The sequence below is a fragment of the Hylobates moloch genome, unplaced genomic scaffold (assembly GCF_009828535.3).
Source record: "Hylobates moloch isolate HMO894 unplaced genomic scaffold, HMol_V3 SCAFFOLD_7, whole genome shotgun sequence".
Classification (NCBI taxonomy): Eukaryota; Metazoa; Chordata; class Mammalia; order Primates; family Hylobatidae; genus Hylobates; species Hylobates moloch.
The window spans coordinates 77,241,053-77,266,564 of NW_026652282.1; the positions used below are offsets into that span (position 1 = coordinate 77,241,053).

Sequence of the window (25,512 nt, forward strand, 5' to 3'; positions counted from 1 at the left end):
GTAGTGTGACCTCCTCCCAAGTCAAGGTGAAGGGTGGGTCCATAGCTTGTCTTATATATAAGTGGCGTTGTGAGTGAGGCACTCCTGCTCTCCTTCCCCTCTTCTCTCCAGTTCCCTTTGCCGCCCCCCCATTCCTTCTGCTACCCACCTTCCTCCCTTTCCCTTTTTCACCTCTCTCTTCTTTCTTCTCCACCCCTCCTTTTCCCCTCCTCCCTTACCCATGCCCACCCTCTTCTACCTTTCCCTTCCTTTCCCTCCATGCCCTGTTCCTTCTCCTTGTTCCATTGCTCTCCAAAATCTTGAATGAGTGTCCTCCAACAGAAAAGCTAAGATGTGGGAAATACATCAGAATGTTAATAATAGTTATCTTTTTATTAAATTGTCCTTTTCCTTGTGATCCTCTACTTTTTTCTATGATAAGCATCCCTCTTTTATAGTCAGGAGAAAAGGCTAGATTTTTATAGTGTAACACACTTTAATATTTATTTATTTTAGGTTGCAATACAAGAACATGAAAAACAGTATCAAATGAAGTGATCATTTTCAGTGAAAGGGAAGGTAGAACACAATACAAAGAAAACACGGTATCTTTAGTTTACAATTACACAATATAAGATGAAGAAACTTTTTCAAAAATGCTATGTTATATTAAGACCTCAGTGGTAAACAATAGCATCATTATGATTAAATTTATAGGCCACTATGTCACATACACAAGGTCTCAGTTAAATCAAATGTTGTCTTTTCACATTAGATGTATGCTAATCTTTTTCAAGCAGTCAAACTTCAAAATACACTGTTTTAGTTACTATAAGTACTGGATTTCTATAGCAAACTAATGAAGGCACAGCTAGTGCAAGCAGATTTAAACTCTTAGTCTTCTGGGCTGGAAAAAAGAAAAAAATAAAACACTTGCATTGGTACTTCATGAACTTTTTTTTTCAAGCAAATATTTGTTTCAGTTAACAATTCTGACAGTTTCACAGCTACAGTCTAACAGAAACATGACCAACGGACATCACAAAAATCAACACTGTGTAGCACCAAACTAACATGCTTTAGATAATTGACAACAGCTTACATATTTTGAAGAATATTATACTACAACAGCCTAGATAGAATAAACTGGCACTTAGACACTTTTTAGGACAATTTTTAAAATACAGACTACCAAGAAACCACAAAAACATGACTATAAGGAATAATAGTGTTCAGGTTACAGGTCAGGGTTTTACTTTTTTCAAGGCTGTATGAATCTGCTTCACTTCTTGAGATTTTAAGATTCTTGAAAAATCTTTCAGATTGACTTATTTTCTGTATTTCTTGTTTCCATAATGTTTGCCAAATTGATAGTAGGTACCATTGACTTCTCCAGTATAGTAATAGACTGATTTCAGGATGACATTATCATGTAAAATCTGCCCAATTTCAAAGTCCTCATCCAGAATAGCATCTTCCCGTGGTTCCAGCTTCCCAATGACAGGAATCTCAGGAGGACTAAAGAAATTGAAGAATGATGCATTAGGAACCACTCTTGGCTGGATTTCAATTTCTCCAGTAGCAGTTGTGCGACTCTGGGTAGTTGTCACAGTAACATCTTTTCCTCTTCTCCAGTCTATCTTGCAGCCTTTGCAATCTTCAATTTCCCATCCCCAAGAAAAGAAGGGATCATTGTGATCTGGTTTTGACTTTATTATATATGTCTTCACCAGCACCTCATTTCTGAAGTATGGATTAGGTAGAAAATGAAATTCAAAGGTGTAACTTACAGGCTGGCCAGGTTTTGAGAACTTCAGGCTAACATCCGACAAGAACTTCAGAATGGGCTCATCATACTTCTGAATCATAGGCCCGAGCTTGTCAACATTCTTTAAAACAATCAGCCAATAGTCAGGAATGCCTTTAGGGTCTTCTCTTTTAGGCTTTCCCTTCCTAGCTCTTTTAAGATCTACACTGTCCTGAAGCCTTTCCTCAGGAACTCTTTTATGAGCCTCTCTTACTGCAGCCCTTGCCTTAGCCTCTGTTGCTTTAGGCTGTTCTTTACCATCTGCCTTTACCTGGGGGGCTTCTTTAGGATCTTCTTTTACTTCAGGGGTTGCCTCCATACAGTCTTTAGAATCTGCTTTTTCTTCAGCCTTTACCTCAGGAATTTCTTTAGGAACTTCCTTTTCTTCATCCTTCACCTCAGGAATTTCTTTAGGAACTTCCTTCTCTTCAGCTTTCACCTCTGGGTTTTCTTTAGGGTTTTCTTCTTCCTCACCCTCTAAAGGAGGCATTTCACTAGGGGTGTTATCCTGCACCTCCTCATCACTGCTGAACTCCTCATCCTCTGAATTCCATTCACATTCTTCTTCTGTAGGCTCGTATTCTGCATTGATGATTTGAAACCGCCTATCATACAGAGGCTTGTTGAGTTCAGCATATTTTCTTTCAAGATCATGAATTGCTTTTAAGAACAGGGTATCTACCTTGTCACATTCATCTTGAATGTTTCTAAGCGCTTGCACACGATTTCTAACTGCGTGAGGCAGCCTATCCACGAAATTTGTTCCCAACGGGGCCCGCCGCGCCCTTCTGGAAGGCTCAGGTACCCTCTTCTTTCTATACAAGCGGCTGCGGCTGCTAGTGCTGCCGCTGCTGCTGCTGCCGCTGCTGCTGCCACTAGTGCTGCTGCCGCTGCTGCTGCCACTAGTGCTGCTGCTAGAGCTACTGCTGTCAGATTCTTCCCCAGAATCACTAGTCGAGCTAGCCATCTCCTCTTCGGCAACCCCATGGGCGACAGGTTCCGAGACCATTTTAAAATCTGCTTCTGACATCTTGCAAGCCTACAAACTCTACCGCGGAGACCGCGCGACCAGAGATGGGCAGAAAATGACTCACGGATGCTTGAGTGGCGGCGGCGGCGGAGGCCCAGGCTGCGGAGGTGGCAGCGGCGATGGCAGCAGCGGCGCAGAGCGGAGCTGGAGCTGGAGCTGGAGCTGGAGCTGGGGATGCAGAGGCCGGCGCTGAGGTGACAGCGGCAGTGGAGGCCTGGGCGACAGCGGTGGCGGCAAGGCCTCTCCCGGCTTCAGCTACAGAGTGCCGAGATGTACCGCAGCCGAATGGCGCAGTATGAGACCCCGAGATCTCTTCTCGTTTTAGATCGCGAGCCCCCTCCCCTTGCAGTCAGACCTCCCGTTAATTTCGTTCCCAGTGTGCCTTTAGTTCGCTCCTCATTTGCTGGTCCACCTTAATTGACAAACCGTACGCCCAACGAACGGCCAAACGCCACTACTCCTGGCTCCGCCCACCTTCCCAGACGCTGCTCGCTGGCTGAGGTGCGACCCCCTAGAAGGTGTCCCCCTACCCCCCAAAAAGTCTATATTTATAGTTTTATAATTAAAAAAGGAAAAAAAAAGCGTAGACATGAGGTAAAAACACCAGCCATAGTTCCTAACAAGGGCAGAAGAGGCGTGTCTTCCTTCTCCCATCCGCCCACCCTGAATTCCCGTTTAATTTGTCACGGGTCTCTTGACAAAAAACTGTAAAAAAAAAAAAAAAAAAAAAAAAAAAAAAAAATTGAATGAAAATGGTCCAAATGGCGTCATTGGGTAGTGTGACTATGGACGATTTAAAAACAAAACGATTTTCTCTAAATATTCTATGAGCGTGCATTTTTACACTGGATAAAAAAGGGGAGAGTCGGTTATTGGCAGAGGAGGGAGGGACTAGACAGCAGGCGTATTGCATTCCACGAAGCTGATTTAATAAGTGCTGTCTGTGATGTTTGGCAAGCCTGGTTTATATCCATCTACAAGGTTTGCGAACCCATGTTGCCGTGAGTCAGTTACACCATTTTTATTATATTTCTCTTTTTAGGCTGGCATATTATATACCCCAACCTTGCTGCTAACTTGCCACGTAGCCCTTCTCAATGCTTGTAACAACCTTGTAGATAAAACAAAGAGATATTAAATGTTAGGTAGTATTGTTAAAAAGCAAATGATTTGCGTTATACTTTTGTGCAGCAGGTTTCAATTCCAAGAACAGTGGGATGGGAGGGGGAATTTGTGCTAATGAATGTGCATCTTCTGTCAGTGTATGCGATGTCATCTGCCACCAATTTCCTTCTAATGTTGTGAAATTCTAGCCATACTATAGTATGATTTACGAGTCCAGTAATATGTGAATAAACTTTTGCAAAATGAAGTTTAAAAACGGGTATTTGTTATTTTTATTTACAGGATTTTTTTTTTCTGCTACAGAACAACTCCCTTGGTACAATAAAAAAGACGAGTATTTACTTTTCATTGAAAGGTAAGGATCATATTTAGCACATTTTCAAGAATGACAAAAATTACTCATCTCCATCTGAATAAAAGTTTACAGGATACAGTCATTTAAAGATTTATTTTAGAGAATTATCTTGATAATTCTATGGAAACAGGAAAATCCACAGAGGTAATCTGGCATACTAATGTAGACAATTACATACTTAACCGCATTAACTATCTAAACCTGGTCATAGAATACAAGTGGTAAATTAAAATATGAAATATGATAAATTATTCATTTCAAATGAGGAAATGTATTAAAGTTAGATTAATCTTTATAGAATTTGTGCTTTGTCATGTAATCACGTTTTTTAAAAGTTAGGAAACGCTTTTCTGTTTCATAAATGCATTTATTTTTATTGTTTATCTCTAATTGTCAAAGTCTGTGAACATTGCAAAGATAAAACCTCAATATAGAAAATTCCAACAGTAGTAAAAACACACAATCTTAACCAGCAAATGATAAGAATTACTAGCATTTTGATGCACTTCCTTCCAGAAATTTCCTTGTGCATATACATACATGTCTATTTATGTATACTGCTTTCTCTATGTGACACCATATTATGTTTTGTAATCTTTTCATTTAATTTCTCAGTTACTAATGGCTATATTTTCATGGCAAATGATCGACATCTTATTTTTAAATAAGTGCATATTCCATGGAAATAATTTCCTTAATTTATTTGACCAGATTCCTGTTATAGGGTGGCTATTTCTATACCATCTCTCCCCTTAAATACTATTTTCCTGCTATAATAAAAGTGTCCCTGGATACCTAAAGCATGTATTTCTATGCACTTGTGAAAATTGGTCATAAGATAAATTCCTAGAAATGGATGGCTTGGGGATGATCATTTCATATTATGAAATTATTATTGTATACATATTGCCAAACTCTCTGCAGAATGATTATCACAATTTAGTTCCAACAGTGCATAAAGGTTCATTTTTTTGTCATTCAACTAATATATTCTTGTGCCTGTCATATGCCGGGCAAATGTGGTAGAGGATTGTAGTATAATGGTGAATGAAATTTACTAAGTGCATATCCTTTCGTTGAATAATTTTAATCAAAACATATGTTATAGAAACAATGATTTACATCATTGGTGTTATACCATAAATATTGTTCTGAAACTTACTATTTTCATTTTAAATTATGGAGATTTAAAAAAATGTATGCTCTTATGTTTTAAACTTCGTAGCATCAGGAATTAGTATTTTAGAGTCAGTCATGAGTTAGGGATCCAGATTTTTAAAATATTTATTTTTATTAGCTAGCTAATTCTTCTAGTACCATTTATTTGGTAATCTTTCTATCTCCTGCTTACTTGAAATGCTATTTTGATCACATTAAATAAATTGCTTGGGTCTGTTTCTAAATTCTTTTCTGATCCATTGGTCAGATGTTTTCTGCAAACAACTAATGAGTCGGTTTTAAGATAACTTTACATTTTGTGAAAATGATATGTGTTCATTGATAAAGTCAGACAATACATTGAAATACAAAGAAGACATTAAAAGTAACTCAAAATACCACTGAGAAGTAATCACTACTTACATTTGTAATCAACATCTCCAAATTAATTTATCAATATTATGTATTTGTATTTCTTAGTGGTAAGATTGTCTTTTCATATGTTTATGTTTTTTTGAGAATTGTCTATTCATATTTTTTGTTTTCCATTGAATTAAGCAAGAAATTAATAAATGGTGAAATCCTAAAGGTAAAATGATTTTGGCCTTGACTTACTTAAGACAACTATGATTTCTTCAGGAAATAACGCATGATATTGGGCAAATGTGACTAAATTACTTTCAGTTACTTTCATATTAAAATTGGTTGGCTTTTTTTTGGATGCTTGGGGGGTTTTTTGGATGCTTTTCAAGGATTACAGATTACTACTTAACCACTCACACTGATCCTGGAAAAGTTTGGAATGGAACATGGAGATGAAAAATAGAAAAAAGCTTACAAAAACATCATACAAAAATAATGTACTAATCAACAATTGTTATTTTCAATTTGGAATTATTTTTTCCTAGATATAGGCAATGAAAATGGTTGAAAGTAGATGACTTTCTAATCACAATTCTCTAATTGTGTATACATAAGTATCTTGTAACACACTTATTTTTGTAGTCTTTTTTTGGTCGATTAGTTTATTTAATTTTATGTAGTAGGTATCTAAAAGAAAACAAGCTTTTTCTTCATAATCAATTTAATTGATGCATTATATCCTATTTGTTCTACTGTGAAATATAAGTATTAGTTTTATCATATCATATGCTTGTTTTTCTTAATAAGTTTATATATAAATTATTTGCATAGTGATATGTTTTTTGTTCAATTAATAGATGATTTTTTGGGGGGGCTAAATGTTCATGCTTCTACATGAGATGATACATAACACAGAATCTGATAGTATACTCAGACTGAACATAGTACATTAACATCTGTTGATACCTCCCTTAATATGAACATACACACAATCCCTTCCACCACCCACTCCTACCACACAAACACACAAAGTATATAAAGACAAGTGTAGCAGCATTATCTTTTTTTGTAGGTATCTAAGAAGCAAAGCATTGCAAGTTCATTTATTTTTGAATGACTCTTCCTCCTGTTCTTCTTGGACAAGTTCTATCTGAATACACAAGTTAATTCTTTTTTAAAAACCATTTAATTGATGTATAATAGGCACACAATAAATGTGTGTATCTGTAAAAGTATCACCACAGACAAGATAATGAAAATTGTATCATCCCTGAAAGTTTCCTCATATGCCTTTGAATCCCTCCTCTTGTCCCTAGACAATCACTGATCTGTTTTCTGTTCCTATAGATGAATTTGCATTTTCTAAAATTTTATATAAGTGGAATAATGTAGTATGTTCCTCTTTTTGCCTCTCGTTGCAGACTTATTTTGAAATTTACCCATGTCGTTGTGTGTATCAGGAGTTTATTTTTCCTGTTTACTGCTGAGTAATTATTCATTACTTGGCAATATTACAGTTTGTTGATGGGCATTTTTGTTGTTTTGAGTTCTGGGCTACTACAAATAAGGCTGCTATGATCATTTGTATATAAGTTTTGTATGGACATATGTTTAATTTCTTTTAGAAAAATACATAGGAGTGGAATGACTGGATCACATTGTAGGTGTATGTTTCACTTTTTAAGAAATTACCTATTTTCCAAAGTGGTTGTTTTGCACTTCCACCAACAATGCTAACATTTGATATGGGCAATGTTTTAAAAGTTAGCCATTCTAATAAGTATTCAGTAGTATTTCATTGTGATCTTAATTTATATTTCTTTGATGACTAATGATATTGAATACCTTTTCATATGCTGATTTGCCATCCACATATCTTTTTTTGGTGAAGTGGCCATTTGTATTTTGTCCATTTAAAAAATGGGATTGTTGTTTTATCATTAAGTTTTGATAGTTCTTTATATACTCTGGATGCAAGTTCTTTATCAGTTATAGCTTCTGCAAATATTTTCTCTCAGACTGCATATTTTCTTTGCATTCTCTTAAGGGTGCCTTTTACTGTTTTTAAAGAGGAAATGTTAGTAATTTTTATATTGATACATCATATTTTGGGGGCACATGTGATTTTGATACATGAATACAATGTGTAATGGTCAAATCAGGGTAATTGGGATAAGAAGTTTGAAATTTTGGTGAAGTCCAGTTTATCTTGTTTTTCTTCTATGGAGCATACTTTGTGTGTCATCTCTTAGAAATCTTTGCTTAACCCAAAGTCACAATTATTTTCTTCCTTTTTTTAAGTTTTATACTTTTAGGTGTTGCATTTAGGTCTGATACATTTTTGCAAAAAATACAAGGTATGGATTGAAGGTTTCTTTCTTTTGATATAGATATGCAGTTGTTACAGCACTATTTGTTGAATAGACTGTCTTTTCACCACTGATTTGCCTTTGCACATTTGTCAAAAATTAGCTGTCCTTGTATGTGTGGGTCTATGTTGGACGCTCTAATCTGTTCCTTTGTGTACTGATTTTAATGACACAATCAGTAGTTATCCATTTGTTAGATACATTTGGGAAAGAATGAGAACAAAATTGTGTGATAACAGAATTTCATTGCAATGGAGACAGTCACAGGAGCTGGATCTTCATTTCATCCTTGACATTTCACTTCTGCTCCCAACTATGTGAGATAAAGGGTCAGATAACAGCAGTAAAAACCTAGAAAAGAAATAACAAAAAGAAACATAAATGTTCTTCAATTTTGTGGAGTTGCCAGTGTGTCGATGTCCATAGCCCAGCCACAAGAATGGTAGTTAGCATTATTCAGGAGCACAAATAATGCTCTTGTTTTTCTCACATCTGATAAAGAAAGACCTGCTTGTAAAAATGGAAATATTGAATAGAAAGTATCTTCAAGCTGTTAATAAATTATAGTTAAAAAAAGAATAGTAATAAAACATTGGTTGTTATGATGTTACTATTATTAATAGTAATAAATAAAACATTGGTTGTTTTATAACACTTCAAACCATAGCAGTGGTTTTCAAACAAAAATATTTCATTTTATACTTATTCCTATAATACGGATATACTCAAATTAACAGAATATGGTATGTTGTTATAGATTTTTATTTTTTAAGGAAATATTTCTGAATTGCGTTTCTAGCAATATACCCTTAACTGCATGGAATTTAAAAGGGAAGTTTAATGCAACATAAGATAAGGAAAATTGTTTCCCAATTTGGATATTTAACATAGCGCTATTTTTTCAAAGAAATTTTAATTGTCATGTAAAAATTACATATATTTTTGCCATATAACATGATGTTTTGGTATATGTATACATTGTTGAATGACTAAATCAAGCATTTTAACATATATATTACCTTAAATACTTATTTTTTTTCTGGTGAGAACACTCAAAATCTCTCTTACCTCACTCCTAACTGAAATGTTGTCTTTTTTTTTTTTTTTGAGACAGAGTCTCGCTTTGTCGCCCAGGCTGGAGTGCAGTTCGTGATCTCGGCTCACTGCAACCTCCACCTCCCAGGTTCAAGTGATTCTCCTGCCTCAGCCTCCCGTGTAGCTGGGACTACAGGTGCATACCACCACTCCTGGCAATTTTTTTTTTTTTTTTTTTTTTTTTTTAGTAGAGACAGGGTTTCACCGTATTAGCCACGATGGTCTCCATCTCCTGATCTCGTGATCCGCCCACCTTGGTCTCCCAAATTGCTGGGATTACAGGCATGAGCCACTGCACCAGGCCATGTTGTTTCTTTTGAACAATATCTCCTCAAACCCCCAACTCCCAATCGTCTAGTAACCACCCATTTTACTCTTTGTTTCTATGAATGTGACATTTTTATGCTCCACATGTAAGTGAGATCATATTGTATTTGTCTGTGCCTGGCTTATTTCACTTAGCATATTGTTCTCCAGATTTGTCTATGTTGCCACAAATGACAAGATTTCCCTTTTTAAAGTCTGATCAATACTTTACAGTGTATACATACCATATTTTCTTTATCCATTCATCAATCGATGGACACTTAGGTTTATTCCATATCTTGGCTATTGTACCTAATGCTGCAATGAAAATGGGAGTACAGATATCTCTTCAATGTATTGATTTCATATCCTTTGGATATATACTCAGTACTGGGATTACTGGATCATATGGTAGTTTCATTCTTACGGTACTTTTGAGGAATGTCCATACTGTTTTCCATAATGGCTATAGTAATCCACATTACCAGCAACAGTTTACAAGGGTTAACTTTTCTCCACATCCTCACCAACACTTACATTTCGTCTTTTTGATAATAGCTGTCCTAACAGGCGTGAGATGATATCTCATTATGGTTTTAATTTGCATTTACCTGATGATTAGTGATGTCAAGTATTTTTTCATATACCTATTGGCCATTTGTATGCCTTTTGAAAAACATCTCTTCAGATCTTTTACTCATTTTTAAAAATTATGTTTTTTTAAATTACTGAGTTGTTTGAATTCCTTATATATTTTGAATATTTAACTCCTTATCATATGTTTGGTTTGCAAATATATCTGCCATTCCATATGTTGCCTCTTTACTCATTTACTTCCTTTATTGTGCAAAAACTTTTTAGTTTGATGTGATGCCTTTTGTCTATTTTTGCTTTTGTTGCTAATGCTAGTTTTGAATGTACAAACAGCATACAGTTTTCAAAAATGTAAAACCACATCATGGAAGAATACTTTTACAAGGGTAATCAAGAATTTTTTGCCTGTAGTACTCATCTGAAGAATTTCCATCCTAAAATTCAAATAAAGCAAGCCTTTTTATTGCAAGTTTGAAAGTATTTTATTTGATTTTACTAAAAAGGAAGGAAAAATCCAAAGACTTTGAAAAATGAACAATGAACAATGTTTACAATATATATAGATAGACATATCTTATGTGCATATGATATATATGTATATATCATATGATATCTTAGATATAGTCATTCATTCTATCTATCTATCTATATCTGTCTGTCTGTCTGTCTATCTATCTATCTATCTATCTTTGCAATGGCTATTTCCCCATTTTGCAATTTATTTGGACAAAGTGGAGAAAGCCCAAAGTGACATTTTCTGCTGATTTTTTTCCAGACTATCCAAATATATTTAATTAATTTCATTAGGTACCTCCTCTCAGAAAAAAATTAGTTGTTCTCCATTCTGGCAGATGTTTCTATGAAAGTATATGTTTAGTAAGTAGTATAGACTAATGCTTCGGCAAATCTAGTATTGATACTTTCAAGGTGATGATAGCTAACACTTCACAATTCTCTAAGAAGTGAGTAAACAAACAAGATGTCAATGAACTAATTGTTGCTTTTGGTTAAAAAGTCTGCTTCTCAGAGAAAGAAGAAATAAAGGCATACATTCTCTAGAGTCATTACTTTGATTTATCAACTCTCTAATTCATTACTTTGATTTAGCAACTCTCAGGTGTAAACAAAATTTTAAAATTATAATATTGACCACATTTGTCTGTCTGCTCTTATAATCAGCATTTGTCTATCTAAAAGAATAAGCATTTTTTTGTTTGTTTAGAGGTAACTGGATACCTTAATTAAAACTGTTTCATTATCTACATCATGAGAATGTGTTTAGCCTTCTTTGTAAGAAAGATTAAATATGACATGACAAGAGAATTACATAAATGATTAGACTAGCTGACCAATCTGCTTGTAGCAGCCCCCAAACTGCTCCTTAGCCTCTCAGATATGCTATACATAGTTCTTTGAAAGGTCTTTCTGAAAACACTTATATCCTTGCTCTAATCCCAAACTTTTAGTGATACTTCACTGTCTTGAATCAAACCAGTGTATAAGTACAAGCTGTGTCCTTTACCCTCCAGTGACCTTGGGCACATTTCTTAACTCTCTATGCCTCGATTTCCTCATCTGTAGAATAGGGATAATAATAGTACCCATCTCACAGAGCAATGGTGAGCTTGAAATGACATAATACATGTAAAATTCTGATAACATAGTGCATGTCCAAACAGTTTTTACTTAACTTATCTTCTCCAGGAATAGTTACCCAGTGGAACATAGTTCTTTAACTCTTTCTTCCCTTCAGAGCTTATTTGCTTGGAGTGTATTACATTTTTGTGTGCTTTATGATAAACATTATAACAGAACCACATAGGTCATTTATTGTGTGTACACACACATGTTCTTTTCCTATGTATATTTTAAATTTACGTAGGAGAGGGACCAAGATATTTTCTTATTTATAATCCTCTGTCCTTGCTCAGAGTATTGCTCTGCACAAGAATACATTTAGTACTGTACTAATTAACTTCTTAAACAAATGAACTGGCTTCCTTACAACAGTACCATTTTTTCTTTTTTTGAGACAAAGTTTTGCTCTTGTTGCTCATGCTGGAGTGCAATGGTGTGATCTCAGCTCACTGCAACCTCCATCTCCCGGGTTCAAGCCATTCTCCTGCCTCAGCCTCCCAAATAGCTGGGGTTACAGGCGTTCACCACCATGCCCACTAATTTTTGTGTTTTTGATAGAGACGGGGTTTAATCATGTTGGTCAGTTGGTCTCGAACTCCTGACTTCAAGTGATCCACCTGCCTTGGCCTCCCAAAGTGCTGGGATTACAGGAGTGAGCCACCACGTTCAGCCAGCAGTACCATTTTTACTTGCTGTTCAAATAAAATTCATTTTTAGCCTTTAATTGCACTCTAATTTTATTTAACAGTTGTCTCTTAATTGTGCCTGATTTACTAATGCATAATTGTCATGCAACAAATTACATTAGTTTACTAAATTTTCAGGTTTTTTTTTTATAAATTTAATAAGGTGATTTACTATAAACAAAGCATAACAAACACGACATTATGAGTCACATTCATACAAATTGAATGCAGTACATCTTCATTGACTACTTCCAAACTACAAAGCTCACTGCAAGGTGTTCTAGGGATTGAAAAGAGTAAGGTTCAGGCCTTATTGTTTTGTTTTTTTTTCCTTTCTTTTTTTTTATTTTTTTATTTTTTTATTATTATACTTTAGGTTTTAAAGAATTGGTGTTTTACCAACCAACTTCTAAATAGTAACACCTCACAAACTATTAATAGGAGGACACACAGGGTCTTCAGAAGAAAAATTTTGGAATCTAATGATGATCCACATTTAATATTAAATTAAAATTTCTTTATTTAACCCTTTTATTTCATTAGTATTTTCTTTCTAAAGGACGATATTTTAGATAATTATTGCAAAATTGCTTTACATATAATGAGCATTTAAAGGAAAATATATATCAAATTACCAGAGCTTCTTATTTTAATAAACAGTACTCTATCTCATAAAATGGCTACCCTAATAACCCAGTTACTTTTATTCTTATCAGAATCTGTTGCTTGAATTAAGCATAATCAAACTTGCCACATTGCATTTTCCTGTCTCATAAATTACTGAAAACAACTTCCCTCCAATTTCTTTATTGTTTGAAAGACACTTTTCTTTGGAAAGTCAAATCATATTTCTATTATAATTATAAAAATTATACATGCTTGTTTGTTGAGGAACCTCCATAATGTTCTCCATAGTGGCTGTACTAGTTCACTACTTAAAGTGTGTAAGAGTTCCCTTTTCTATGCATCATCACCTGCATTTGTTAATTTTTATCTTTTTTATAACAGCCATCCTAACTGGGGTAAGATGATATCTCTTTATGGTTTTGATTTGCATATCCCTGATGATTAGTGATGTTGAACATGTTTTCATATATTTGTTGGCCATTTGTATGTCTTCTTTTGAAATGTCTATTCAGATAATTTGCCAATTTTTGAAATGAGTTTTTTTTTTTTTTGGCTGTTTTGAGTTCTTTGTATATTCTGGATATTAATTCCCTGTTGGATGAATACTTTGCAAATATTTTCTCCCATTCTGTAGGTAGACTTTTCACATTGTTGATTGTTTCCTTTGCTGTGCATAAGCTGTTTAGTTTGATATATTCCCATTTGTTTATTTTTGCTTTTGTTGCCTGTGTTTTTGAGGTCTTATTCATAAAGTCTTTTCCCAAACCAGTGTCCTGAAGCATTTATTCTGTGTTTTCTTCTAATAGATTTATAGTCTTGTGTCTTACATTTAAGTCTGATCCATTTTGAGTTTATTGTTGTGTAGGGAGAGAGGTGGGGGAGTCTAGTTTCGGTTTTCTGCCTATGGTTATCCAATTTTCCCAGCACTATTTATTGAAGAGTCCGCCCTTTCCCAGTGAGTGTTTTTGGAGCCTTTGTCAAAAATCAGTTGGCTGTAGATATGTGGATTAATTTTTTGATTTTCTGTTCTGTTCTATTGAACTATGTGCCTCTTTTTATGCCAGAAGTCAAATTTTTTTAATACAAAAATCAGTTATTGAAACATTTAGGTGGTTGGGAAAATGCCAGAAACCAGAGCTTGAGGACATATCTGCCTTGGTAACTTAAAACAAAAGACCTGGTTCTCAATATGTAAAAAAGATGTCCATAATAGAGTTTCAAATGAAAAAAGCAAGTTGTCAGACAATATCTATTATTTGCTTCATCTATATAAAAAGTATAGATGTATATATGTTATGTGCATGTGTGTTTGTTTTCATTTACATAGAAAAATGTCTGACAATATATACACCGAACCAGTGAAATTAGATTAAAGGAAAAACTTTAACTTTTTATTTTCTATTCTGAATCAGTTTTTGAATTTTTAAAACAAGCATATATTATTTTTATAATAAAAAAACAAACACTTAAGACAATAATGAATAACATTGTTTAAATTGGGTCATTATTTGGTCAAAGTTTATATAGAGAGCTGAAGTACTGTTTCAATTACTACTTTTGCAAAGGAGGAACTATCTTTCACTTGAACAGCACTCATACAGGCTGCTCTGAGGTATCATCATACATGGGTGCCATGTAAATTGTACCATTTTTAAACAGTTTATGCTTTATTCTGATTGGTATTTGAAGCTTTTATGCATCATTGTTCTTTCCAAAAAGCATGATATTTTCTTGGGATGACAATAAAGTTATCAGAGGCAGTACTATCCTCCTCTCCATTATGTTCACAGTCTAAGTTCTGTGAAATTACTTTTATTTTAATTGTTTCTTCTTATTTCAAAACTTCTATTCTTTTTCTTATTGACTCGTACAGCTGTTTTTAATGGAGAAAAATGACTCTTGCTTCTAGAGACTTTTCTTACCTTAAAAATGAAGATCATGAGTTGGCTAACCATTCTTCTGAAAAGTTTATTTTTACTCTTGTAGGAAAAACTTGAGCCAATTTCTACAAATGTCTATCTTAATTTTATGATACCCTTTTTTCCTGTAGTTTTGTGACGATTTGAAGAAATTTCAACCTATAAAATATTGCTTGATCATAAAATCACTAGGCAGATTGCACTTTTTCTGCAAATGATGTGTACCTAATTTAGCTGCAAATGATCTATGCATGCTTTTAAGTTTATAATATGCTTACCAAGAGATTCTGTTTAATTCAGTAAGACTTATGCTTACTGGACTGAAATTTGAAGTCATTGGACCAAAGTTATTATAAAATAGTAAAAAGAAAAATTAATAGGATGCAAATTTCAGAGAGATAGCCATGAAAACTGATAGAATATTCTAATAATTGTTCCCTTCTACACTGTCTTATGTTCCAACCATCATTTCACTGTTTAGACTTCTGTCATTTCCCACATGGATTATTCACCTCACCTTCTTCATTTATCTTCCAACCTCAAACTCTCTTGCTTCCCTTCCAGCCTACATACTCTGAAATTAACCCTTTTGCCAGGCATGCTGGCTCATGCCTGTAATCCCAGCACTTTGGGAGGCCAAGGCAGGCAGATCACTTGAGGTTAGGGGTTCAAGACCAGCCTGGCCAACATGGTGAAACCTGGTCTCTACTGAAAATACAAAAATTAGCTGGGCGTAGTGGCAGGCACCTGTAATCTCAGTTACTCGGGAGACTGAGGCAGAGAATCACTTGAACCTGGGAGGCGGAGGCTGCAGTGAGCCTAGATGGCGCCACTGCACTCCAGCCAGGGTGACAGAGTGAGACTCCATCTCAAAAAAAAAAAAAAAAAAAATCTTTTAAAATGTAATTTTCTTTATATCATACCCTTCTCTAAAATCTGCAATCACTTCTCATTTAAAGCCAGAATGACATAGGGATAAGAACATCAGTTTTGAAGATTTAAATTACAGTTTAAACCTTGGCCTGACACATAGCCTCTAGTAGGTAATTTTATACAACTTAGATTCCAGAGTCAAACATACCCACATTTACCACTTGCTAGCTGTGTGGCCTTGGGAATTTACTAAATTTTACAAATACAAAGTCTTCTTTTCAGTGAAATGTGGAAAATAATACATAGCTATGTCAATTAGGACTTTTTAGTTACAAGCAACAGAAATAGACTCTGGCTAACTTATGTAATATTTAATTCATTGGAAAAATATCAGGGTCTCACAGAATCAACGGGAGGCTAGTGAGTCAGGTGTGGAAACAGGCAGAAACTGAAGTAACCCTGCAGACCAAAGAAACAGGGAATACAACATGGCCCCATAGCCAGTATAGTCTAATCATGATGTTGAGGCTGAGATAAACTGGAATGTCAGTCATTTTAAATTCAATTACTTGCTACTTGGCTATAGGAGGATGAGGCTGCTAGTCATAGTCTCACTTGACTACTCTCAAAAGAAAACAAGAGTGCCATGAGACAGAGGAAATGGATTTCCAATATCTGATGTACAAAAGATGCCCACTAGGCATGTTACCCACAAGTCACATAATAGTGCTTAGTAAAGGGCCATTTTAACAAGTCTAGACTCATTTATCAGACTTTCATGGCCATTCACTGTCTGGCTTCAGCCTACTTTTCCAAACTTAATTTTCCTCTGCATAAGCCCTGAATTTTCCTATCTGCTTTTCTCACTCAGCCCATTCCCACTGCCTGCAATGCTTTTGACCTGTTACTTTGTAAAAAGATGTATGACTGCACATGCATGTTTAATAGCAGTGTAATTCACAATTGCAAAAATATGGAACCAACCTAAATGCCCATCAACCAATGAGTGGATAAAGAAAATGTGGTATATATACAACAACCATAAAATGGATTAAAATGGCCTTTGCTTCAACTTGGATAGAGCTGGAGGCTATTTTTCTAAGTGAAGTAACTCAAAAACGGAAAAAGAAATACCGTGTGTTCTCACTTATAAGTGGGAGCTAAGTATGAAGATGCAAAGGCATAAGAGTGATATAATGGACTTTGAGGACTCGGATGGAGGGGTGGGAAGAGGTGAGGGATAAACAACTACATATTGGGTACAGTGTACACTGCTCAGGTGATTAGTGCACCAAAATCTCAGAAATCACCACTAAAGAATTTATCCATGTAACCAAAGACCACCTGTGCCCCAAAAACTATTGAAATAAAATTTAAAATGTTTTAAAAATTTAAAAAGAAGTGTGATTGACACATAATGGTTATACATATTTACGGGTTACAACATGGTGTTTTGGTACATGTATATATATTGTATAACGATCAACTAGAGCAATTAACATATGCATCACCTTAAACATCATTTCTTTGTGATGAACATTCAGTAACCTTTCTTCTAGCGATTTTGAAATATACCATGCATTGTCCATAACTCTAGTCATCTTACTATGCAATAGAACACCAGAATTTATTCTTCCTAACTGAAACTTTGTAGCAATGACCAATCTCTTCCCATCTGCCGACTAACTCACTACCTTCCTCATCCTCTGGTAACCACTAATCTACATTCTACTTCCATAAGAACAACTTTTTAAATTCTACATACTAGTGAGACCGTGTGGAATCTTTCTATCTCTTGATTATTTCACTTAACATAATCTTCAGATTCATCCATGTTGCTTCAAATGACAGGATTTCACTCTTTTTATGGCTGAATAGTATTCCATTATGTTTGTATATCACATTTTCTTTGTCCATTCATCTGTTGATGGACATTTAGGTTGATTCTATATCATGGCTATTATGAAAATTGCTTCAATAAACATGGGACTATAGATACATCTTTGATATACTGATTTTTCTTTTTTTTCTTTTTTTCTTTTCTTTTTTTTTTTTTTTGGCGAAGGGATATACACCTAGCAGTGGGATTGCTGGATCATATGGTAGTTCAATTTTTAGTTTTTTAAGGCACCACCAAACTGTCTTTTCAAAATGACTATACTAATTTACATTCCCATCAGTACTGTGTAAGGGTTGCCTTTTCTCCAAATCTCTCATGTTTTAATATTCAACTTATCTTTTCTAAGACTTCGCTTTCCTTTTACTGGTCTGCGAATCACTGATTTTCTGTTTCCTCATTTTCTTTTAATCATGTATTGCTTGTTAGTATCTTTTTTGAATGGTAGTCTTGTATATTTGTCTATTTATGTGCCTTACTTTCCCCATATAGATTATAAACCCCTTGAGAGGAGAGATCATGTATCATTTATTTATTTGTTTTCTTGATAACCCAGTGTTATGTATGTAGTAGATGTTCATTAACTTATAATAAATGTTTTTCATTTCATTTCACTTTCTCCAAATCATTTTTGCCAAATGAACTTATGATGAATGAATGCAAGAATGTGAGTCATTAATTTAAATCAATACTAATTTAATTACCTACTGTATATGTAGCACTATATTGATTGCTTTGTGGGGATAGAAAAAACAAACTTGAAAATTGTTTTAGGAGTAGCTCACGATCTAATTTAGGAGAGAAAAAAATACAAGTATGAGACAGCCCCAGAACAATTATATAAATAAGTCAAATAAATAATCTAAAAATTTTAAATATCAGTGCTAAGGATATAAGAAAATGTAAATGCATGACTTAACTATATATATATATATATATGTGTGGTACAAGCAGATTGCTTTGTCTGGCATAAAGGGATTATGTTGGAACATATAGAGATGGTATTGGAGAATACAAGGGTTATAAATTTGGATTTAATATAATAGGTAACAGCAATCTTTTTTTTTTTTTTATGAGACAAAGTCTCACTCTTGTCTCCAAGGCTGAAGTGCGATGGCACGATCTCAGCTCACTGCAACCTCCGCCTCCCAGGTTCAAGCAATTCTCCTGCCTGCCTCAGCCTCCCAAGTAGCTGGGATTACAGGCACCTGCCACCATGCCTGGCTAATTTTTGTATTTTTAGTAGAGACGAGGTTTCACCATGTTGGCCAGTCTGGTCTCGAACTCCTGACCTCAGGTGATCCTCCCACCTCGGCCTCCCAAAGTGCTGGGATTACAGGCATGAGCCACTGCACCTGGCCACAGCAATCATTTTTTAATTAATTTTTAAAAATTTTGGTAAAAGTAATAGTTGATTAAATAAAATAAAGTCCATCTATCCAAAGGAATAGTAATCTGCTATCAATAGTGATAAGTAGTTATTGACTTAGAAAGATGATCATGATATAGTATTTAGTCATGCAAACGGGTTATAAAATATTATGTATATAAACTTGTTTTTTTAAATAAAGGGTATAAATATGCATTAAAATATCTGGAAGTATAATCAACAAGGTATGTTTACATATAAGTAGTGTACTCCATGATTATTTTTTGTTTATCTGTATTTTTTTTCAGCAGATATTTTTGGTTGAAAAAATGCATATGTAAATTTAAAGACACTACAAGTTTTCAAGGACTGTAGTGATATGAAGATAGAACATGAGGTAGATTGCTTTAGCACCTATGCATAAGGATATCAAACCAGCAAGACTTATTTGATGAGATAATGGAAAGGGCACATTTAAGAGATGCTTTGGAGAAAATCAGTTTTACTAGGTTTCTAATTTAATGTGGGATTAAGATAAGGAGACTGAAAACAGCACTGAAGTTGTGAGAAACATAGGAAAATATAGGTGCCACTAATAGGTATGGGAAAATTGAGAAGGAAAGCAAGAGGTGGAGGAGTTAACTTTTGCCAGGAGTAGTATAAGAGGTAACCAACTATGTGAGATGAAAACTGGAAAAAAAAAAAGGCTTAGAAGTCAGGGCTGGAGATATAGACTTGGGTGTAAGAGTGTTAGCATAGAAGTAGAAATTATGAAAATGGGTGCATACGGTGAGCTTAAAAAAGCTAAGTAAGGACTTAAGAAAATCCACTAAATTGTTTTTATTTACTATATCCCTGTGTGTTTTTTAAAAACCTTTATTGAAATATAATTACATACCATAAATTTCACTCATTATATAGGTATAATTCAATAATTTTAGTAAATTTATAGAGAGTTGTGCGACCATCACCATAATTGTTAGAATTTTCCTGTCTCCCCAAAAAGTTATCTAGGGCCTGTTAGCAGTCAATCCTTGTTTTTACATCCAGGCTTAAGCAAACACTCTTCTGTTTTCTGTCTATATGAATTTGCCTTTTCTGTACATTTTATCTAAATAGAATCATACAGTGTATTCCTCATTGTGCCCGGCTTCTTTCACTTATGTTTTTGAGGTCCGTCCATGTTATAGCATGGATCAGTAGTTTTTCTTTTTAATTGATGAATACTATTCCATTGTATGACTGTATCACATTTTATTCATCCATTTACTAGGTGGTGGATATTTGGACTGTTTCCAGTTATTTTTGTTATTATGTGTAATGCTATTGTACATGTTTACATACATGTATTTGTGTAGACAGATGTTTTTGTTTCTCATGGATATATTTCTAGGAGTAGAATTGCTGTGTTGTATGGTATATTTGTGATTAATTTGTTAAGAAACTACCAAAATATTTTCCAATGTGGCTGTACTACATGACATTACCACCAGCAAATGCACCATGGGCCACTTTCTGTGCATCCTCATCAACACTTGGTATAATTTGCCTTTTTTATTATGGCCATTCTAGTGTATGTGTAGTAGTTTCTTGTTGGACTTCTGATTTGCATTTCCCTAATGTATTTTCTTTGAAGAAATATTTATTCAAGTTATTTGCCAATTTTTAATTTTTTGGTCTTAATAATTATTGACTTGTAAGAGTTTTTCAAATATTCTGGATATGATCAGATGTATGATTTGCAATATTTTCTCTTATGTTCTTTTAATGATGACTTTTGAGTAACACAAGTTGATGAAGTCCAATTTATAATTTTTTTCTTCTTTGAAACATGCTTTCAATATTTTACCTAAGAACTCTTTGCCCAACCCCAACTCATGAAAATGTTCTCCTATATTCTCTTCTAGAATTTTATAATTTTAGCTCTTACCTTTAGATCTTACATTTAGGTCTGTGATCTATTTTGAGTTAACTTTTTATATATGGTGTGAAGTGTCTAATTTCTTTCTTTTCAAAAAAGATGGATACACAAATGTCCATTTGTTGAAAAGACTATCCTTTTCACCACTGAAATGTCTTTGTCCTTTTGTAGAAAATCAATTGACCATAAATATATGGATTTGTTTTTAAACTATCAATTCTGCTTCACTTATTTATATTATATGTCAACACCACATTGCCTTAACTGTGGCTTTATAGTAAGTTCTGAAGTCAGAAAGTATGAGTCATCCAATTTTACTCTACTTTTTCAAGATTGTTTCAGCTATTCTAGATCCCTTGTACTCATACGAATTTTCCAATCAATGTGTCAGTTTTAGGATCAACTTGTCAATTTCTGTGAAGAAGCCAGCTGGTATTTTCATAGGGGTTGGATTTAATCTATCAGTCAAACTAGGGAGAATTGCCATGTTGACAGTGTTGATCCTTCCATCCCAAGAGTATGAAATGTCTCTTCATTTAGTTAGATATTCTTTAATTTCTTTCAGTAATGTTTTGTGTTTTTCGGTGTATGAGTCCTGATAGAACCTCTGAGCTAAATGAGCTAAGGGTGGGGAGTTATGGGAGCTGCTGTAGGCCACTGTTACCTACTATTCTTATCCAAAAGTCAGAGATTTTTCAAGCATAAATGCTTCTCAGATGGAGGTATGTTTTTGGTTAATTTCCAGAGTACCAAAATGGTTGCTTTTGTTAATTTTGTCCAGGCTTATACAGGTTGAATATTCCTTATTCAAAAGACTTGGGACCAGAAATGTTTCAGATTTTGGACTTTTTGGATTTTGAAGTATTTACATTATACTTACCGATTCTATAGCCCTAATCAAAAATTCAAAATCCAAAATGCTCCAATGAATATTTCCTGTGAATATTGTGTTGCCACTCAGAACCTTTTGGGTTTTGAAGCACTTTGGATTTCTGATGTTCACATTAGGTATACTCAACCTGTAATACTTCTATGGGAAAGGATTTCCTGATCTCCTCATCTAGTCATAACTGGAAGTTCTGTCATCTGTGTATTTTTATGAGAATTTATGTTCCAAGTGCTTCTAGCTCCAAATGCTCAGTAACATAATATGTATTGAGATGCCAATTCAGTCAAAAAACATGTTAAACTACCACTTGTGTTATAAAGACAAAACATTTAGGTTACTGAATAGTTTCCTTTTTTTGCATTGAATAGACTATGTTTAGCATGGTGATGAAACAGTTACTGAGATTGGCTATGTAATTTAAATAAACAAACAGATATATTCCAGCACTTCTTATATGTTCAATACCACAGGAAATAATGGATGAATAAATCATCATGGCTGCCCTAAGGATCCTGTAGACTAGGTAGTAGTTATGTGCTGCCATTGAACCATTATGGCACTGTCATATTTTTAATTATGTAGTTACTTGTGATTTATTTAATATGAACATCCATAAAATCTATGAGGTTAGGAACCATGATTGTATTGTTTACTTCCATGTTGTCAGCATTTCCTAGCACAGTGTTTGGAACATAATAGACACTCCGTAAATATTGTTTGAATGAATGAGTGAACAACATGTCATGGAAATATAGGGTAGAAGGAAATTATTTCCTACTAAGAGGATCAGAAAAGTCAGGGATTAAAGGAAAGGTTTCCAGCCAAAGGAAACAATATGATTGTTTAAAGTCAAAGAGTTAGAAAAGACCCAGCAATATTTGAGGAACTGTAAGGTATTTTCTAGGGTTGTAGCATAGGAGTCATAGTGATGAGTCAAAGAAGAAAAGAGAATAAGAGGAAGAAAGTTAAGGGGAGATGAGTTTGGAGAAGCAAGTGGAAGCCAGGGTCTTTCTGACAAACTAATGACATTTTAAAAAGTCAGGGTTTTATTTTAAAGTAGGTAACTAGAGTTGGCAGTATGGAAGATGGACTGGACAGAGAAAAGAATAAATAATATGTATGCAAGCTGGGCAAACCCAGTGTACAATATTTGTATAGCCATCTGTATTATGTATAGGAGCCTCCTAAAAGCTTACGAGAGAGAGAGAGAGAGGGAGTGTAATGTCACTGAGATATATATTCTTTAATTTCAAAATTTGCTTTGGAATTTTTGTTAAATAGAGCCACATGGTCCTCCCTTTATATCCTTGTGACAGCATGATAATTCTTAATATTAACAATTCTAACAATGTGAAATTACATCAGTATGACACATTTGCCTTTTTGAAGTGTGCCCCTATTAGTACTATATTTGATTTTCACAAAAACCCACAAGGTAGAGACAGCATTTTTCATTTTACCAATGTGAAGACTATCCTAATAAAGACTAAAAGATCAGCCTATGGTTTCATAACCAGTACAAGTTAAGATGCAACATTAGAACCCTTTTTGAAGTCCAAACCCCTTTTAAAGGTAGCATTCATCCATGCATTTTAGTACTAATTTTACTGCTTTTGCTTTTTGTAACTAATGTTTCTTATAAAAGTTTTATAAGAAAGTTTTAACTTTGAAGTAACAACAAGGTTAGCATTTGCTTCTTTCAAATTGCTCTTTTGAAGTATTTCCACAGTGTAAAAGGTTGAATAAAGAATTACCTAGATAATAGATTATGAATATAATATTTGTTAAAATTAAAATGTTGATTATTATCCAGTACAATAAAGCACCTGTATTTTAGACCTTTTACAAAACCCAAGGTATATATATATATATTTTTTTTTAAAGGGAAAGAACAAGTGAGCACAGAGAAAAAATAACATTGGGTTGGCAGCACAGGGATCATCTTGTATGTTTAGAAGGTGAGAGTAAGATCAAGAGAAGCAGAGGTAGAAATGCAAAATGCAGATGAAAAATGTCAGTATTACTGAGCATCTTTTGAGAAAGATGATATTACATTCTTGTTTATAATATTTTCATATGGAATATCTTTTGATGCAGTAAACCACTTTGAAAATATTCTCCAGTTAATATAACACAATGAAAAACTTCTGTCATGGGATTTTTCCAATTAATAGACATTATACTAAACATTCTTGAGATCTCTTTAAAAGTTGATTGCTTGTACTTTTAAAATTCAATGTATCGTGTGAAATCAATACAAAGGGGTCAGAAATTCAAGGTGAAATTAGGAAAAATTTAAATCCCCAGTAAGATAAAACACCTGCAAAATTAACCCAAGAGATGACTGGTGAGTAGATAATTCAATTTGGAAACACCCAGAGTTTTGGTTGAGTCTGAAGGAGACACAAATAGACCGTGATTATAAATTGAAAAAGTAAAATCTAATCATTTAACAGGAGAATGAATTATCAGAAAGAAAACTGCTCCATTAGGGAAAGTCAGAGAGCTAGTTGGAGGTTTCCAGCACTGTCTGGGAAAGAGGGTGTCCTGATTAGTAGATTGGAATATTCCAGTCCCTATCTCAATGGTGGAGATGGGTAAGTACATCAAATTAAACCTTGAGGCAGTGATCATTAAAAAAAATCTACTGACTCTCTTTTTAATGATTCCAGGCTCACCAAGGAAAACTCTGCTTATGATTTTAATGTATGATGTACATACAAAAGTATGTATATCCTTTAATAGAGACATAATATGCTGGTTATCAAACTAAACATTCCTGTGTTTATAATATTTCCCAGTATAAGCTATTGCATGGGCATTCTAATTTACACTTAAATATCTTATGACTTTAGACAGGGAGAATTAGCCGCACTCCTGGTGCTACTGGGACACTGCAGAATAATAGCGTCTAATTGGAAGGAAATAAATATGTCTATATAGAAGGGCATGTTGATGTCAACATCCATCTGTTTGCAATTGGTAAAAGAACTAGGTGATGATAGAGAATATGCATATTTTTCCTATTCTCTGTATTGTTTTTATGTGAAATTTTTCCTATGGCAATGGTTTTCAGACTTTAGTTTCTATCATAATAACCTGAAGACTTTTTTTTTTTTGAGATGGAGTCTCACTGTTGTTGCCCAGGCAGGAGTTCAATGGCGCAGTCTTGGCTCACTGCAACCTCTGCCTCCTGGATTCAAACGATTCTCCTGCCTCAGCTTCCCAAGTAGCTGGGATTACAGGCGCGTGCCACCACGCCTGGCTAATTTTTGTAGTTTTAATAGAGATGGGGTTTCACCACGTTGGCCAGGCTGGTCGCGAACTCCTGGCCTCAGGTGATCTACCCGCCTAGGCCTCCCAAAGTGCTGGGATTACAGGCATGAGCCACCATGCCAGGCCCCTGAAGGCATTTTTTAAATTCCTAGGTCTTATTCCCAGAGATTCTGATACACTTGGTCTGGGATGAAACACAGGAATCTGCTTTTTTTTTTTTTTTTTTTTTTTTTTTT

General features: G+C 34.5%; 2 protein-coding genes across 5 annotated transcripts in view; one reads left to right on the forward strand and one right to left on the reverse strand.

Moving 5' to 3' along the window:
* Window positions 1-455: 455 nt before the first annotated feature.
* NAP1L3 (nucleosome assembly protein 1 like 3) lies at window positions 456-3,221 on the reverse strand. Its single transcript, XM_032757253.2, has one exon. It carries the CDS (start codon window positions 2,814-2,816, stop codon window positions 1,308-1,310), a length of 1,509 nt encoding a protein of 502 aa, XP_032613144.1. The 5' UTR covers window positions 2,817-3,221; the 3' UTR covers window positions 456-1,307.
* Window positions 3,222-4,223: 1,002 nt separating this feature from the next.
* Window positions 4,224-25,512, forward strand: part of FAM133A (family with sequence similarity 133 member A) — a 38,658-nt gene continuing 17,369 nt past the window's right edge. Inside the window, exons 1-2 of one of the 4 annotated variants that reach the window (XM_058441554.1) lie at window positions 4,224-4,296; window positions 7,443-7,477. The gene's annotated coding sequence lies outside the window, so the exon portion shown is untranslated. Of the gene's footprint in view, window positions 4,297-7,442; window positions 7,478-8,151; window positions 8,175-25,512 lie in introns of those variants that run through there. The other 3 variants (XM_058441552.1, XM_058441551.1, XM_058441553.1) reach the window with 3 other exon arrangements.